This window comes from Canis aureus, chromosome 14 (genome assembly GCF_053574225.1).
Source record: "Canis aureus isolate CA01 chromosome 14, VMU_Caureus_v.1.0, whole genome shotgun sequence".
In the NCBI taxonomy this organism is placed as follows: Eukaryota; Metazoa; Chordata; class Mammalia; order Carnivora; family Canidae; genus Canis; species Canis aureus.
This window is the reverse complement of record NC_135624.1, coordinates 15,460,642-15,479,810: the sequence shown is the minus strand read 5'-3', so window position 1 is coordinate 15,479,810 and position 19,169 is coordinate 15,460,642. Positions and strand designations below refer to the sequence as shown.

Below are 19,169 nucleotides of genomic sequence, written 5' to 3'. Positions count from 1 at the left end.
AGTTAAAAAAGCATCTGGAACAAAATAAGTCTCAGTGAATATTGTCCAAGTGATGAATTTGAATTGCCCTTATTTAAATAATATTTTTAAAATATTGATATTGAAAATAGGAAATTTAAATGTCTTGGCTGTTGAGGTGCTTGGGTGGCTCAATCAATTAGGCATCCCACTCTTGATTTTGGCTCAGGTTATGATCCCAGGGTCATGAGATTGAGCCCCATGTTGGGCTTTGTGCTGGGCATGCTGCACCTGGGATTCTCTCCTTCCCTCTTCCTCTGGCCCTCTCCTGCCCTCTCTCTCCCTTTCTAAAATAAATACATAAGCTTCTTGGCTATATGTATATCCTAAAGATTATCAATAATAAGATAATTTGTGGTATAAATGAAATGGAAATAACATTATATTTATTGATTTTGTATATTTTAGGAGAACTGTCAAACATTTTGTATTATTGAATGATTCTCTGTTAAAGTATTGGAAGCTAATATGTATTATATTCTTAAAAAACTATACACAGTTACAGTGATGTAAATTGAAAAAGCTTTATAGTAACAAAATAAAATTATGACTACTGATTTGAGACATAACCTTTTTCTCTTTATTTTCTATGAGTTTGCACAAAATAAATGTATATTTAATCTAACCTAGAGAAATTTCAAAATAAATTCCTACAAATATAGAAAAAACATAAATAGATACATTTGCTCTCACTGTCTCCATATAAATCAATTATAACATTTTCCCAGCAATATTATTTTTCATTATTTTTGTCTTTCCCTAGTAACTGTAACTTAGTTTAGGTCAAAATCTATGGATCATCTTTGTATTCCCAGCATATTCTTATGAAACTTTATAACATAGGTGAAAGATTAAATAAATGAATGAAGGAATCAAATTTCAACCATAAGTTAATCATATTTTTTACTTAGACTCTTATCTCCTAATATTCCCCTAAGCACATTTATATCCCAGCTTATTCCTACTCTTAGAATACTCACTGTTTAAGAAAAAAAAAAAAAAAACATAATATATATGTTTGCTTTTCTCTTTTATGCCATTACCTATATTTACCTTCTAAAACTAAAAATCTCACTTTATTTTCAGGACTCAGTCCATAAGCATTTCCTAATCACTCCATTGTGAAATGATCCCTCTCTCTTCTGGCCTTTTATTTATCATATTTTTTCATGTATTTTAGTTGGTTATGTATCTGACTTATATCTCCTACTTTATTGGAAATACTTTTAAGCATCCTATCTTTAGATAGGAACATATATTTTCTCCTCTATGGCTCTAATAGCACCTAGAATATTCTTTCAATTGGGTTGGCACCAAATTCATTATTAAGAAAAATATCAGGAAGTTTAACATGTGATTTCCATCTTTGAAGATTTTATTTATTTATTTATTTATTTATTTATTTATTTATTTTTATTTTTATTTTTTTTAAGATTCATTTATTTATTCATTCAGAGAGAGCGAAGAGAGAGGCAGAGACACAGGCAGAGGGAGAAGCAGGCTCCATGCAGGAAGCCTGATGTGGGACTCGATCCTGGGTCTCCAGGATCACACCCCAGGCTGCAGGCGGCACTAAACCGCTGCGCCACCGGGGCTGCCCTGAAGATTTTAAATCTCACTGGAGGCAGAAATAATTTTGTTTACAATATCATGGAATGATGTTATTAAGAATGATAATACTTCATTAATAGCATAGGTAATTTAAAGCTCACAATTAAGATTTAAGTTGAGAATTTCAGCTGAGAAATTAACATATTTTGCAGGATTTGTGGAAAGCATATGGATGAAGCAGGTCTTGACTTGCCCTTGTTTGATTTCTGTTCCTGTCACATGCATTACATGATATATTTAAAGAGTTAAAGACAATAAAATAAAGCAGAACTATTTACAAAATTGGTAGACTAAAATGTCCTTACATTTTACAGGGGTATATAAAAGCCAGGAAGCTCGCTTAATGTTACATATCTACCTTATTAAAGCACCAACTCATGCTTCTGTGAAGAAAATGAAGGAAGACAATTGGGCCATGGATGGCTTTGTAAGTATTGCTCTTTTTTTTTTTTTTGTATTGCTCTTTAAATGTCTGCTGCTAATTTTAATAACCAATTTGTGCTATAATTTGTCATTAAGATTACGGAAAAAGGTAAATTTCTAAATTTAGCTAATTATGAACACACATGCACATATAAAATGGCAAAAATACTATTCTGGGTAAATTGTTTTGAGAAAAAGATTCAGTGTAAATACTTAATAATCTAGAATGTTAAACCTAGAATGACTGGATCCTGATGAATTTTGCCTACTTTCGTAGTATTTATGTGTATGAAGGCCATATAGGTTTTTTTATGGTTTCATCAAATGTATTTTGTCTATGGTCAATACTATGATAAATAAATCTAGGTAACATATAATTCATTCTTTGTCTGGGTCTACTGTTGAAAACATATGCAGCATATTTACAAAATGCATCAGAAAAACTAAGTATGCTCAACACACTTATTTTTTTTTCCTGTAAATTTAACAGATGTAGGATATTTTATAAATATTTGAGATATTTTATGAACCTGTTTATGAAAAGAAAGTTATGTGAATTATTTCAAGTGGAGAAATAGTTACCATAGCTTCACCATGGAATCACCCTGTCCTATTCAGCCACTTATGTGGGAATTTCTAAATTGGCAGTTAGATGCAACAAGTCTCTATTCACATATTCCCCCAGAGTCTTTCTTAAAAAATGAGCAGGAGAATTCTGGCTACATCCTAACAACTAACAGGTCTTCTTTTATAAGGAAAACCTAGTGGGAAAGAAGATAGTAAGTCATAGGCTTCAGTAAGTTTTGGACCCAAGGAGAAAAAATGTTTATCTTATTTCCCTATCTGTGCCATTATTTGTGGAGTTGGAAATTAACTCATGTCTTCAATGCACTCAAATTGTGTAATTGTATTATTTCATCTAGGAAGTAAACAAAATGAATTCACTCATTTAAATATTAGAGTTTGAGCTATTCTTTTAGGAGCATTTCATTTTTAAAAATGACCATGACTAGACTATGGTGTCTGATAATAAGGAAATAATCACTTCTTCTGACATGTCAGACTGCTATGGCCGGGTGGGTATGATATTTTGCTTTTTAGGGTAAGAATTCAAGGTCTATTACAACCTTTACAATAGTATACAGGACTTAGGTAACTAATTAAAACAATCTTTTTTTTTTTAAAGATTTTATTTATTTATTCATGAGAGACACACAGAGAGAGAGAGAGAGAGACAGAGACAGAGACACAGGCAGAGGGAGAAGCAGGCTCCATGCAAGGAGCCCAACGTGGGACTCGATCCCAGGTCTCCAGGATCACACCCTGCAGCACTAAACCACTGCGCCACCAGGGCTGCCCTAATTAAAACAATCTTATGAGCAAATTCATATTACTAGTTATCAGGAACAATGAAATATATATATTTCTATTTTATTTATGAGAGCAAATCACAATATGCACGTAAAGTATTTTTTTTTAATATAAGATTTTATACACATGCAAGATACATGGTATAGTCAGCATTTACAGCATTAGACACAACCACAAAAATCTCAGGGCCAAAGAAGTTTTTTTTTTTTTTTTCTTTCTCATGTATCTGGGGCTATTTTTGGGTGTTCCACTTGAGGCTGTGGTAGCAGGTTCAGGTCTGCTCTAGGTTCTTATTCTGGGGCCCAGGCTGGAGGGGCAGCAGCTACCCAGAGCATATTCTCTTGTCAGAGGTCAGAAGCTCTGACGGGTAAGGTGTTTTAAACACTTCAATTGAGATACAATTCATATACTATATACTTCACCCATTTAAAGTGTACAATTCAGTGGCTTTTAGTATATTTACAAGTGTGTAACCATCACTACAGTTGATTTTAGAATATTTCCATTACCTCAAAAAGAAACTCCACACCCTTTAGCTATCACCCTACCCATCCACCTCTCATCTCCACCCTAGCCCTAAGCAGCCACAAATTTATCTTCTATCTCTATGGATTTCTCTGTTTTAGATATTCATATTTATGGAATCATGTAATATGTGGTCTTTTGTGACTGGCATCTTTCACTTATTATAATGGGAAACATGCCTCTTAAGGCCTAGGCTTAGAACTGACATACTGTTAATTCCACCCACATTTCATTGGCCAAAGCAAGTCACAGGACCAAACCCAATGAGATGGAAAGTACATTCGACCTATGTAGATTGGTGGGACGCAGAGAGAGAGTGCATACATGCGAAATAGTAGTTGAATCTACAAAGTACAGTTTTCTACTTTAAATTTTAATTGATCCTTTGCTTTGTTCTGTTTCACCATATCATTACCCCCTTTTTTTTACAGTAGGTTTCTTAGGCTAAAAGAAATCTCTATATATCTATATTATTATATTAATAACCAACCCCCTTTTTTCTAATATTCTAATTACTTAAAAATCAACATTTTGATTTTGCTTATAATGATGGCAAATTTACACAATGTGTAGTGTTTTATATAGGAAGAAGATACAGAGTTAGAAACTCTGCATAACATTCATTTAAAAGTAAAACTGAATATTTATTAAGGCTGGGAAAATATAGCTGTGTCCAATCTTCAGATTTAATCAACCTTATAAATATTTTTAGGTTTCTGCTGAGCCTGATGGAGCTACTTATGTATTTCAAGGATTTATTCAGGGCAAAGATTATGGGCAATTTGGACTACAAAGACTAGGTAATGTATTCATTTTCATTTTCATGTAGTTCCTTTATTACTCTAGACATCATAAGAAAAATACAGTGGATTCTGTACATTAGGCACACTTACTACATTTTGAATTTTGCATTGTCAGGATTATACATTGATACATTTGATAGCCTTTTAAGTAATCACATTCTTCAAAATATTGATTCTCTATGTACCAACCCTGTACAGTGCTTGGTTTTTGTCATATTTCTAATAAATATGACACACTGTCTTGCCCTTAGCAAGTAAAAAGGAGAAAAAGCGATACAGATATAAAAGAAAATATTAAACTGTAAATGATTTTTTTATCTCATGAGAACTATAGTACTTTTCTTCAGTTTGAATATTGCAACTTTCTCTTTCAAAAATGTAGTGGCACTTTGAAAAATTCCTATGGTCTGGAAAGGGAAAATAACTTTGAGGAATAGACCTCTTTTGGGGGCTTTGTACTATTCAGATATGTAAATTTCCTATAATGGGAGGCACAGAATTTTGTCATTCTTCTTCCCAACTCTTCTAAAAAATGTACATAAATATTTAATGGTCTTGGGCAAATATAATTATTAACATAGCTTGTGGCATATAATTTTCTTAAGGTATATTGTCTCCCATTATTATATTATGGTATTGATATATAAAGAATAAATTCAGACTCTAAAACTACTATTTGATATTCATATTAGAAATTCCATTACTTTGAACTTTTACCTAAATATTTTGAGTCCCTGGAAAAAATGGGGTAAAAAATAAAGTATTAACTTTTAACCTAGACTAAGGTATAACTTAGTTTGAACATAACTATTTATCAAAAAGGGAAATTAGCTTTCTCAAAGTGAATAAGAATAGTAAGATGTCATTTCAGATAATGTCTTGCCTAAAATTGTGTTAATTTTGAAGACCAGATACAACATTCATTAACAGAATACATTAACATAGTTGTGTAATTTAATGCAAGATATTTTTGCCTACTATTCTCAAAAACATCTCAAACACTATATGTCTAAAACAGAACCTATAAAAATGAGTTATTTCTGTCTGGGGAAAATAAAAGGAAAAAGTGAAAGACAACCTGTCTGCAATTTTCTCTTCCCCTATCCGTATGCCAACACATTGACAAACCTGATTTTTCTCATTTCCTAATTGTGCTAACATCTTCCCCATTTACTCATCCTCAAGTAGAATGCTTCTCATCCTGTGCTCTTCTACCTCTTATCCTCACAAACAAGTTCTGTTGATTTTTAACTACAAAATGTTCAGCTAACTCTATCTTTTCATGTTCTTCCTAATGCTCTAAGATACAGATCAATTTCCATTTTTATCTTGGTTGTTGCCATGACCTTTGAAGTACTCCTGCTTCCAGTCCCAATTTTCTCAAGCCTATCCCACCCTAGTCAATGTTCTAAATTGTGTGTCTTATCACAGAGGCTCTTATTTCTAAACACTCTCAGCTGTCCCTCACTGCAGGTAGGTAATAAATTTGAACTTTTTAGAATTATGTGATGGCTTTTCAGGATATGGCCATAGTTTTATCATTTTAGCATCTTCCTCTTACACACTCATTCATGCCTACCTCTACATCCTTTCCACACAGCTACACCTAGCGCTTGTCACATCTTTTAAATATGCTACTCACCTTCCCATTTCTGGGCTTATGATGATCCTGCTTCCTTCTCAATTCATTGTTCTAATGATTCTTCAAAGTCAAGCTCATACTGTATATTCTGCAGAATGCATTCTTATATACCACCAGATGGAATCAGTCCTTCTCTTCCTAAAACACATTGATCAAATTCACGCTTGATGTCTACACTTATTTGTGTCACTGTATTCTTCCCACAATTGTATAAACTCTTTGGTCCAGAGACTCTGCTTTCATTCTGTATTCTTTCCTGAAAAAAATGTCTTGTACATAGAAGGCACTATACAAACTTGTGTGGAAAAGAGTTGAAGTGTCGTGAATTACTTTTGTTTACTATGTACATTTCCAAGTAGATATCCTGAGAAAGAAAGATGATCACTTCATAAAAATAAAAATCAATTGTGATAAAATAAAGTTGACTTTTTTTTTTTTTATAGGATTGAATATGTCAGAAGGCTCAAATTCTTCAAATCAGCCTCATGGTACAAACAGTAGTTCTGTGGCCATTGCTATTCTTGTGCCTTTTTTTGCACTTATATTTGCAGGATTTGGATTTTATCTTTATAAACAAAGGTAAGTTTGTTGATATTACCTATAAAACGTTTCCCAAATCTTTTATTTCATGTTCTTTTTACTACTCTAGTTCAATTCCTAACTTCCATTTGTTTTTTTTTTTCTGGGTTGTCGAAAACAATGTGTGCCAAATATCGCAACAGTTGTTAGAAACCTAATTTCCCTGGCCTGCCTCCCACCACCCCAACATGACAAAACAAAAATTGCAAGCATTCAATTTAACCCTTGGTACTTTTGCCTATCAGTTTCCTGGTACATACTTAATTGTATCAGTTAGTTTTGCATTATCCATAATGAGACTTTAGAGATACAAAATCCAGGTTAAGGTTTAAATTAAAAAGGTGATACTTGCTGCCAGATTTAGAGAACTAGGAAATTCGTGTCCAATCCTCTTTAGTTCACATGACAGTACTGACCAATTTTAGCCATGCTGACAGACAGTAAAATCCCCTAATCTCCTTTTCCTCTGCTGGTTTTAGAAGATTATGCAATTATTATGGTTATCTTTCTAATATATCTACTCTATGACTATGCATATTATTGGTTTGTCCTTGTTTACTATGCCCATTACAACATCCCAAGTGATGGGCTTTATTATACTGTTGTCTGCTATTTGGACTACTTTTATGAAGAAAAACACATATAGGTAACCAGATAATTAAATGAATGTTACCTAAATGCATTTTTCTCAAAACTGACGTTTTTAAATATATTTCAGTCTAGATTATCTAAGAATAATTTATTTAATATAAATTTATTTAATATTTAATATTACATGAATTTGTAATAATTGAATATTATTAGCTGCTTAGGCCTTGACGATACCAAATTTTATTAAGGATAAAAAAATCTTCACTAAATTTATTTATTAAGCAAGCCATTGCAATCTTTTTTACAAAAACCTATTTTTATAAAATATATATAACACAAAACCATTTGTACAATTTAGTAGCATTTAGTATATTCAAATGCCATGGAGCCATCACTGCCAGTTCCAGAATATTTTCATTACCCCAAAAAGAAACTCTATGCCCATTAATTAGTCATCTCCCATTCTTTCCACTCCTGCCCTAGGCAACTGCTAATCTGCTTTCTCTACTTGTTCGCCTATTCTGGGTATTTCATATAAATGGAATCATGTAATAGTATAATATTTTATATCTGGTTTCTTCAACTTAACATGTTTTTTTTCAAGTTTCTTCCATGTTATAGTATTGATTAGTACTCCATTCCTTATGGCTGAGTAATATTATATGGCTGAGTAATATTCCATTGTATGTTTGAATGTGTTCTGTTTAAATATGTCCATTTATCAGTTGATGGGTGTTTGGCTTGTTCCTACATTTTTGCTATTGTGAATAGTGCTGCTATATACGTTGTATACAAGTTTTGTTTGGACATCTGCTTTAGTGCTTTTGAGTATATATCTCAAAATAGATTGCTGGGTTATATAGTAATTCTACATTTAACTTCCTGGGAAGCACAAACTGTTTTGCAGAGCAACTGCACCATGTTGTATCCCCACCAGCAATGTGTGACTGTTCAACTTTCTCCACCTCCATGCCAACACTTGTTATTTTCTGTTGTCTTTTCTTTCTTTTTTTAAATTATAGTCATCCTAATATATATGTGAAGTGGTATCTCATTGTGATTTTAATTTGCATTTCCTTAATTACTAATAATATTGAGCATCTCTTCAGTGTTTCCTGGCCATTATTCTTTGAAGAAATGCCTATTCAAGTATTTGCCCATTTTTTAATTGGGTTGTATGTCTTGTTGAATTGTAAAAGTTCTTTATATATTTTGAAGACTAGATTGTTAGTGTACATATGGTTTGCAAAAATTTTCCCTTTCTGTGAGTTGCATTTCCACTCTCTTTGTAGTGTCCTTTGATACATAGAAGTTTCTCATTTTGATAAAGTTCAATTTGTCAATTTTCTTATGTTACTTTCTTATGTTTCTTATGTGCTTGTAGTGTCATAGCTAAGAAACTATTTCCAGATTCAAGGTCATGAATCAAGATCAGATTGACCTATATGTTTTATCCAAAGAGTTTATTAGATTTAGCTCTTATACTTAAAGGTTCAATTTATTTCAAGTTAATTTTTGTTGATAGCATAAAACTTTTCAAAACTTTATATCATTTTCCTTAAAACTCTTGTTTAATATTGGTAAAAGGACACATCTTTGTATCTTCACAATTCTTGCTTAATTAAAAGAAAATCATGTTGCTTCTGGTTTTTATTATGACTCTAGTTTGAAAAAAGGGAGACAAATACTATCCATTAGAATTATGCACCTGGCAAGAGCAAGCTGTAAGCAATATAACTAGGTGATCCCATTGAAAGAAACTTAAAATAGCTTTAACAAAATTTATTGTCATGCAAATCACCTAGCAATTTTTAGTATAGAGAAAAATTCAGAAAATGCATTAGGGAAAGTAAAATAATATAATAGCAAATACAAAATATGATAAGGTAGTTGAAATTTGTGGTGTTTGTTGTAAACAAAGGAGTTGAGAAACAGATTTATTTTAAGATATATCTACCTTAGGAATTAGGGCCCAGAAACAGGTAGGGGCAAGTCTGCCATTGTACCAAATGAATATCAGCATATTATGAAGTGGGATGGGGGAAACTAGATACAAGATTTATCAAAGGAGAGAGAAACAACAACAACAAAAATGAAACAGGAATTTAAGATTAGCAAGTTATACCAGCCAGACTAGAATCCATGTATTTTAGTAAAACCAAATGTTCAATTATCAGTAACTCTTTGGAAACTATTTTCATGACTTAATTACCAGTATAGTCATTTCTTCTTTAAGATTTTGAATGTATTATTCTAATGTATATAATTTTTAAGAAAATTGAGTGTTTCTGTTTTTGAGATACTTCAAGTACCTTCCCAAGTTAGGCCTCTGTGTTAGTTTTTTGCTCTTTCTGAAATCCTTCTTTAATTAGTGTAGAACTGTCTCTTTCTTGTCCTTCAAGTCTCAGATTACTCTTTACTTCCTCAGAGATGCTTTTCTTTATCACTTCTCCTAAAGTGGGTCCCTGTTATTTCCTATCATATCAACAGTTTTCCTTGTCATCAGAACAATTCTTATTACCTATTTTTTCTTGCTTTGTTTTTTTTTTTTACTTTTTAACTTAATTAACAAATATTTATTAATTATTTCCTATCACTACATTATGAGCTCCATGAAAGTAATGCCTTCCTTGTAATCTCTTTAAAAAAAAATTTATATCCAATGCTTAGGGACATGCTTGGCACATAACAGATACTCAGTAAATATTCAAGGAATGAATGAATGAATGGATGGATGGATAGATAGATGGATAGTAATGAGATTTAAATTTTATCATCACCATAGTATTTATAGTATACATGCTAATTCATAATGATTATTTATTATTGCATCAGAAAATTTAAATTTATGAGAATAGCCATAAGACATTTATTTATACCTGTATTACTCATATTGGTTCTGTACATTAATATGTATTATATGTAAATAATAAAAATCACTCAGGGTTTAAGAGTGACTGGTAAATAGTTCAAATTTGATGTATTGAGCTTATGATTTCTCAACCAATACTTTGAAGTCAGATTATGCATTAGCAATGATAATTCAAGTATATTATGTTTGAGCCCTACTTTGCTGTTTCTAGAAGAAAGCTAACATATAGCTAATCAATGTTCTCATCAACAGGACTGCACCCAAAACACAGTATACAGGATGTTCAGTTCATGAAAATAACAATGGCCAAGCAGCTTTTGAGAACCCCATGTATGACACCAACGCAAAGTCAGTGGAAGGAAAGGCAGTACGATTTGATCCCAACTTGAATACGGTCTGCACAATGGTATAATGCGGCAACTCTTCATCTCCTTCAGAAGAGTGGAAATCGACACAAAACAGTGTACATTTAGTTCACTGCTAACAAATTAAAGCACACTTTTCAGGACTTGCTGGGTCACCTTTTCCTGAGGAATGATAGAGAAGAGTGTTTTTTCATAAACTGGACTATAATTCTTCTTCATGTTTACCATGGAGAGTTTTACAGAAATTTGGCTGCACTCTGAGAGTGCTTACTCACAGTTTATTTGCTTTTTTTAAAAAGGAGATTATTCTAAAACATAAACTTATTTGCATATATTGGAGGAGCATCCACTCTCAGTATTTCTGTGCTTTATAAAGTATATTAGAGGGACTGGGTTTAAAAAAAAAAGATATAGGGTAGAAATAAGAGCTATACTTACAAGAGTCAATAGATCACTGACTTCTCTTTAACTATCATGAGCTACATCATACCATGAATCCATATTTCACACCACTCTATCCACTGTTCGTTCTTGTTAATTGAGCCATTGTCTTCCTTATTTCCATAGTTATTTCAGATTGAGTCATACTCTGAAGTATTTCTGAGCTAATTGATGTCACAAAAGAGATAAGACTGCCTACTCTGATTTGACTCTTTCTGGTGTTCTCCAGCATCATATTGCTATTCTTTTTTTAGACTGGTAGTCACAGTTTCTGCAAACGGCAAGATCATTGTGGTATTCTCCCCATTCCCTCATTATGTTGTAACCAATATTATTCCGTAAGCTGTGGGGCAGTAGTTTATTACCTTGCTTCAATCTGCTTTGTCACCCAGAAACCACTCTAGCTGGCAAAAATTATTTATAATAATGATGATTTTGCAGTTATCTGAGACACCAATCTTACAATCCTTTACCACAATTTCCAAAGTTCTCGAAAGACCAAATAGAACCTATTCATCTACTGTATTTAGTCTCTGGTATATCCTATTTTCCTTCCAGTTGAGCCTTTAAATTTATTTAACATTGTTTTGAACCTTTATCAACAATGAGTTAGGAACATAAGATTTTAAGCTTTTAACTTTTATCTAACAGTGAGTTAGACACATTTTGGACCAGCCCATAAATATAATGCTTACAAACATTTTACACTTTCAAATCACCAATATAAATTTATTTCCTAAATTGTAGATTTTCCCAATTTTCATATATTTTAAAGTTTGTATACTATTATTCTTAAGAAGCAGGTTTCAGATATGACAGGTTTCTTTCGTTGTCAAATTATGGTTTGCATTTGCAAGTTATTGGTGGCTCATTTACAACTGTATCACAGTAATGCCAGCATATTGATTTAATAGGTCATTGTCTTCCTTTTATAGCATGTTTTACGTCATTGAATAAATTATGTACCCAGTGTGAACTCTTTATTGTTGTCCCTCTCAAATATGGATAACTCTGTAAACAGTTTCGACTTTTTGTATCATGAGACAGAGTGCCTAAGAGAAATCATTGCACCCGAAAGCGCTGCTTGGATCTATCTCTACAACATTTAGTGAATTTCTTGTAAACCACTTTGAGATACATTGTTTTGGAAATTCATACAATTTTCTCAACATTGTACTCTACTGACAGGATGCTGTTTTAAATTTTATGCCATCAGTTATTTATTCTTGTTTATTCAAATGACTGCAATAACAATGATTCATTCATTAATGTTAAGGTTAATACATTTAAGATCTTGTTTAAACAACGTTTCTTCTGCAACTGGCTACTCCTCTTATATTAATGCATACACTTTTGTAAAGAAGTATATTTTTATGAAAAAAAAACTTTGTAAAAGTATGATGTAAATTTTCAGTGCAATGTAAACAAAATAAAAATGGATAATTGCTTTTGTAAAATGTGTATTCTTCTCAAAATTGTCTGCCAGTGTACTGGATAGCAAATTTATTTGGTGTTTTAAAGTTCCCAAACTGCATTTTATATAGTTATTTAGCAACATAATATTGAGACATGGGAGTGTTTTTCTGCTTTATATTTTACAGCTCCCCAAGTGTGACACACTTTTAGAAGTAAACAGATTCCCACTAAATATAATAGTATCATAAGAACCTCATCTTAGAATTCCTTAAATGTAAATAGTTTAACACTACTGTCTATTTTTGGGTATATCTGACGATTTCTAATATTTCTGAATTGTATTTTCTTAGAGATACTTATTTTTAAGTAGGAACTTAATAATTTTTCAATAGCTACATTAAACTGATATTCAAAAAGAAACTTGTCTTGCCAGGGTGTAACATGTAAAATTTTGTATTCAAGAAACTTGTCAAGTTTCTGTAAAGTTCAAATCACAAGTTCACAAGTTACTGAAGTTCAATTTTATTAGAGAACTCTTTTTCACAAAATATGTTGTTTTTATATTTGACAGCCTCCAACTCCATCCTTTATAAGTCTCTTTATTACACTTTCATTTGAGAAATGAATGATTCTTGACATAACTGTAGCTTCATTTTAAACTTTAACTGTATTATTTCACTTTAAACTTATTTCATGTCTTCTATATTTTTCCTTGTTGTTGTTTGTCCTTATTTTTATTCCTTTCTGTGCTTTTTTTTCCCCTTTTCTCCCCTACTTTTTCTTTTAAGATTTTATTTATTTATTCATGAGAGACACAGAGAGAGGCATAGACACAGACAGAGGGAGAAGCAGGCTCCATGCAGGGAGCCCGATGTGGGACTCGATCCCGGGACTCCAGTATCACACCCTGGGCCAAAGGCGGTGCTAAACCGCTGAGCCACCCAGGCTGCCCTCGCCCTAATTTTTAATTTGCTTTCTTTTTTCTGATATTTTTCATAATACCCTTTCCTGTTTTATGTCTCCTTTTTAGACTTTGATTATTTCTTATCTTAATGTCCTTTATCCTAATCCTCTCAAAAGTTAGCAGCAGTTTTAGTGGGAATAATTTTATTTTTATTTTTTACCAGGTTTATTGGAGTATAATTAACAAAATTATAAGATATTTAAAGTTCATGGCATGATGATAAATATATACATTTTCTGATGAGAATAATTAAACTCTATTCTCTTATTAAATTTCAATTAATTTTAAAGAGCCTCTAGTAATTCTTTTATATTTAAGAACATTAAACCAATAGGTTCCAAGGTTCCACCCAGGATGCCTTAATACTAGAGCCTGATGATAATAATTGTGGAAATAGACCAAAGGGTCAGAAAAAAAAAAAAAAATATATATATATATATATATCCCTGTTCTTTACACTTACAAATGAAAGAGAGAGAAAAAAAATACCTATCATTGGCCAGAAGAGTCCACAAAAATAACTAGATGTTATTCTCTTAAAGAGATTAAGAGAATACATTGTAAAAGTATTAATCTGTGTATTGATATCTATAAATTTAAAATAGGTTTAGTAAGGGAAAAAATATCTTCTGTAGATTATAGAAATTCATGATGCTAAGAAATATCTTAGAATAAGTATTTTGAAATTTGGCTGAAAATATATTGATTTGCTTCTTTTTTTGTTTTTTTTGTTTGTTTTTTAGGATAACATTGGAGGTAAGGGGATATTGACACAAAAAGATATACATGTTGCAAAAATCTGAGAAATATCTTTTTGTCATCATGATATGAGCTTGGTTTCCAATGTAAGAGCAGATTTAAAAGTTGCTAGAAGAGTAGAAATGGCCACTGGATATTAGATTTCATTCTTTAGTATACAGACAATGGCACTAGTGAACATCTGCCAAATATTTTCCCAACCCATGTGTAATAATTTTACTAGCCTTGAAAAATAAGTATATTCTATATATTCAAATTCATAGGCATAAATTATATTGCAAAACATAAAACAAAAAATCTATTTAAACTCTCATAAGATCCAAACCTTCATTATAACTATTAGCATAACATTGAAAATAGAGATGAACCCAAGTACTTTGGCAGGGCCAATAAGATATATAAATATAGAGAAAAATATAGAACCATCTACATAGTATGACTTAAAAGAAACCTTATGGCCTTCCTTCTCAGCAAGTATCTTTTATACCCTTGAGTTAAAACTGATATCTCCTGAACGAACTTATTAGAATGAAGTATGTTATCTGGAGAATATTGTATGATAGCATTATAATCCCAGTAAGGGACTTAACACAGCCATTACAGGGCAAGTCTGTAAAGCTAGCATTCCTAATCTTCATAATTTTAAACCAGGACTACCCCAGTCTATGCTAGTGTTCTAGAATGGTGTTTCTAAATACATAAGGTTAAAATCCAAAGGAAATTATAAATAAATAATAAAACAGTTACAAAAACATTTAAAATGTTGTAGTATATATATATATATATATATATATATATGTAATATATATACACACATATATATCATATGTAGGAACTCATATACTAATATACATATAGATACTAACATACATGTATATGTATTTCTATACCAACATATTAAATGTGCAGTGGTGCTAATAATTTCTGTAATTTTAAAGAGTATCATAAACAATATTTTAAGATATTCATAACATTTCACATGAAAATATCTGTGATTTTTATTCGTCACAAAATTCAGTTTATTTTTGCACAACTTTTTACAGAAGACAAATAATATATTTTATTTTATTTTTATTTTTTATTCTTTTAAAGACTTAATTTATTCATTCATGAGAAACACAGAGAGAGAGGCAGAGACACAGGCAGAGGGAAAAGCAGGCTCCACGCAGGAAGCCCGATGTGGGACTCGATCCTGGGACTCCAGGATCACACCCTGGGCCAAAGGCAGGCACCAAACCACTGAGCCACCTAGGGATCCCCCCAAATAAAATATTTTAATTGAAAGATAAGTGGAGGTAAAGGTATAACTCTTTCCCATGCAAGTTTCCAAACTTTTTGAATTCTACTTTCATACCAACTTCTTTTTTCTTTTTTTTTTTTTTTTTTGGTATACCAACTTTAAGACTCTGCCTTGGAGACTGCAATTTACAGCAAGTACATTGTGAAGGGGCAGGTAAGAAAACATTGATCATTCTCTTGAACCCCTGGCAATGAAAATGAAATGCTCAATTTGAACTTTACCAAATAACAGCATAAAGTCAATGGACTTTAAGGAGAAATCTCCAATGAGAAGGAGTGTAGATATTAAAATGTCATTAATCAATTAATTTATTAACACAAATATTTTCTAACATTAGATATATGTATACTACTTTACTGGAAGTATAATGGATACTTGCTGAATAAAAATATAAGAAATGTATGGATCTTATCCTGAAGTAATTTAAAATCTTGTCAAGCTACAAAAACATTCTTTAAAAAAAATTATTTGATTTATTCATTTGAGAGAGAGAGAGAGAACATGAGCAGAGGGGAGAGGCAGAGGGAGAAGCAAACTTCCTACTGATCAGGGAGCCTGACACACAGGGCTCTGGCTAAGAACCCTGAGATCATAACCTAAGCAGAAAGCAGTTGCTTAACCATCTGAGCCACCCTGGTACCCTGCTATAAATATTCTTAAACTATTATCTAGAAGATGCCACACAATAATACTGTGTGGTAATTATGTATATCTATGTATGCTTCCACTCTTTCACTGCTTTCTGTTAATTAAAATAGACCTATGAATTTATAAGTGAAACATTTGACCAATTCTACTCTAAAAAATTGGATGCTAACATTTTTAAAAGATCTAATTAAGGGGTATAGAAATTACTTCAGTTATATGGCATCAATACATATTTTCCAGAATATTCAGAATTTGATGGAATAATTTAAAAACTGAATATTAAGTTAATTTAATATCATGGAACACTTGGACATTTCTCGACAGAATGACCATAAACTGTTTACAATTTTAAATGTGGAATGCATGTTTCTTTTATTTCACTTGTTTGTATTTTTAAAGAATTTTTGTGAGTTGAAGCTTTATTTACCAAATATCATTTTCAGTTTAACTGAAGGGAAAAAGCAACCAAAGTTTCAATGGAAATAAATTCAACAAGACAAAACAAAGGTCAAATTTATATTTGAAGATATGCCATTTATTGGGTAAGAGAAACTAGTATTCCTTTTCACCTAGTAGTTCTACTTAATAGGTCATTTAAAAAAAAATCAAGAGAGGGGATATTTGAGATGGTTTTCAAATTATGCACTATTTGTATATGGTGGAAAATATTTCACTAGTTTTCGGAGTGCAAGCAACATAGATATTCACTGACCTGGGATTGTATTAGAAATGACCATACATTTATAACTATTAAAAATACAGGGGCTCCTGGGTGGCTCAGCGGTTGAGCACCTGCCTTTGGCCAAGGGTGTGATACTGGAGTCCCAGGATCGAGTCCCAGATCAGGGTCCCTGCATGGAGCCTGCTTCTCCCTCTGCCTATGTCTCTGCCTCTTTCTCTGTGTGTCTCACATGAATAAATATATAGATTCTTAAAGAATATTATATTAAAAGTTAATGACATGAAGTAGACTTTAATGTTAAAAAAAAAAACACTATTTGTATCTGTCTCCAACTCCCTTTTTCTCTGTCCTATTTTTCTTTTTTTCTTCCAAATCCATGCATATACAAACACAAATGTCTTGAAGCAAAGAAATAAAAACAAATAGTAGTTATCATTGTCAGGAGTGCAATGATTACAAATTTTTGCTGTGGGTTTTTCCAGAGAGAATTTATTTATTTATTTATTTATTTATTTATTTATTTATTTATTTATTTAATTTATTCATGAGACACACACACACACACACACACACACAGAGGCAGAGACACAGGCAGAGGGAGAAGCAGGCTCCATGCAGGGAGCCCAACGTGGGACTCAATCCCGGGTCTCTAGGATCAGGCCCTGAGCTGAAGGCAGGCGCTAAACCGCTGAGCCACCCAGGGATCCCCTAGAGTGCATATATTTAATTTCATTCTAAAAATAGTAGTTTTAAATGAAAAGAAATAGCTTAAAATTTAAAAGTAGGTTTTACTTTACTGATGATTTTGCTTAGAATAATATCCATGCCTACAAATGATAGCAAAAGAGCCTGAATTTAGGAGACTCATGTCAACTGTGTCAATATGAATAAAAACCCAAGGAATTAAAAGGAATAATGCCTATGTACAGTAAATTGTTTAAATGAGTTAAAGAAGTGAGAATAAAATTAATAAATCTATTAATATTAGTTTTTTGTCAAATATGCATGTATTTTCACTTTCTATTTGCTGTTTGCATTGCATCAAAATTACATAGAATAAGAACACTGGATAAACAGTTAATTTTTCCCTTGATAATTAACTTCCTCTAAAAACATAACTAAAGTCCTGAAAAGAACTAGACCCAATATATATTTTTTATTTTATATATTTTAAAAACTAAATACTTCTCCAAATGGTAGTAGTAGTAGATGTTTTACTTTATAGAATATTTTTTAAATGTTAAAATTTTTAAAAAATACCTGACCAGGAGTTGGCTTTTTAATGATTCCTCTTTTGAGTCTATGGAGTTGATGAATCTTTTTCTTTAAAGCAATTACACTCTCTAACCTAAGTTTTTTATTTTACATTGCATTATTCTGTTCTTAAGATATATTTAAAGTGTTTTTCCTTGAATAATGTCATGTAAGTAAGTGCAAGGCATCATTATTGACACTTTAAAATATTCCTTAGCCCTACAAAGGAGCAGAAACTATATTATTTATCCAGGAATTTAATAAGTGGTTTCTTTATTTAAAGGACATTTTAACTGTTTGTATGGCCCTCCACCCCTACTCAGCATATGATGTAGTTAATGGCAAATTCTATCAGCAATTGATTTGGGAAAGCAAATCTCAATTTTTTTGATTTTGAGGCATTATTTTAGTAATAGACTCTAGCAGTACTTTATTATTTAAAATTACAATTTCACTTTCAACTCTTAGGATATGATTGAAATTATGCAGAGACAAGGGTGCATAAAGTATTTAGAGAATGAAAGTAAAAGTTATGTGCAATCAGTATAAATTGTGGAAAAGTTAATGTTAACTAAGTCGTTTTAAGAATCAACAAATAAATTTAATCATAAATTAAGTTTAATATGTAAATAATCTTTAAATGGAAATATTAATAGTTCTCCTATAACATTTGTTTTGAAATGCAAATCTATTCCAATGTGATTAATATATCAGGAAACAATTTGGGTGTAGCAGTATTTTGAGTTTGCTTAAACAAGACTCCTCCGACCCCCAACCAGGCAAGCCTGAACACAAATAACTTATAGCCAGCAGGACTGACCAGGGTGGGAATATGCAACACACACAGCAAACACCCTACCAGCCACCTCAGGTCCCTATATGTGTCATAGGACACTCCCATCTAT

General features: G+C 31.8%; 1 protein-coding gene across 1 annotated transcript in view; it reads left to right on the top strand.

Moving 5' to 3' along the window:
- CSMD3 (CUB and Sushi multiple domains 3) overlaps window positions 1-12,698 on the top strand; it is a 1,166,404-nt gene extending 1,153,706 nt beyond the window's left edge. Inside the window, exons 68-71 of the mRNA XM_077847015.1 lie at window positions 1,944-2,056; window positions 4,661-4,748; window positions 6,837-6,972; window positions 10,688-12,698. Of these exons, the coding sequence (XP_077703141.1) occupies window positions 1,944-2,056; window positions 4,661-4,748; window positions 6,837-6,972; window positions 10,688-10,847 (497 nt within the window). The 3' untranslated portion in view covers window positions 10,848-12,698. The remainder of the gene's footprint in view (window positions 1-1,943; window positions 2,057-4,660; window positions 4,749-6,836; window positions 6,973-10,687) is intronic.
- Window positions 12,699-19,169: the final 6,471 nt, after the last annotated feature.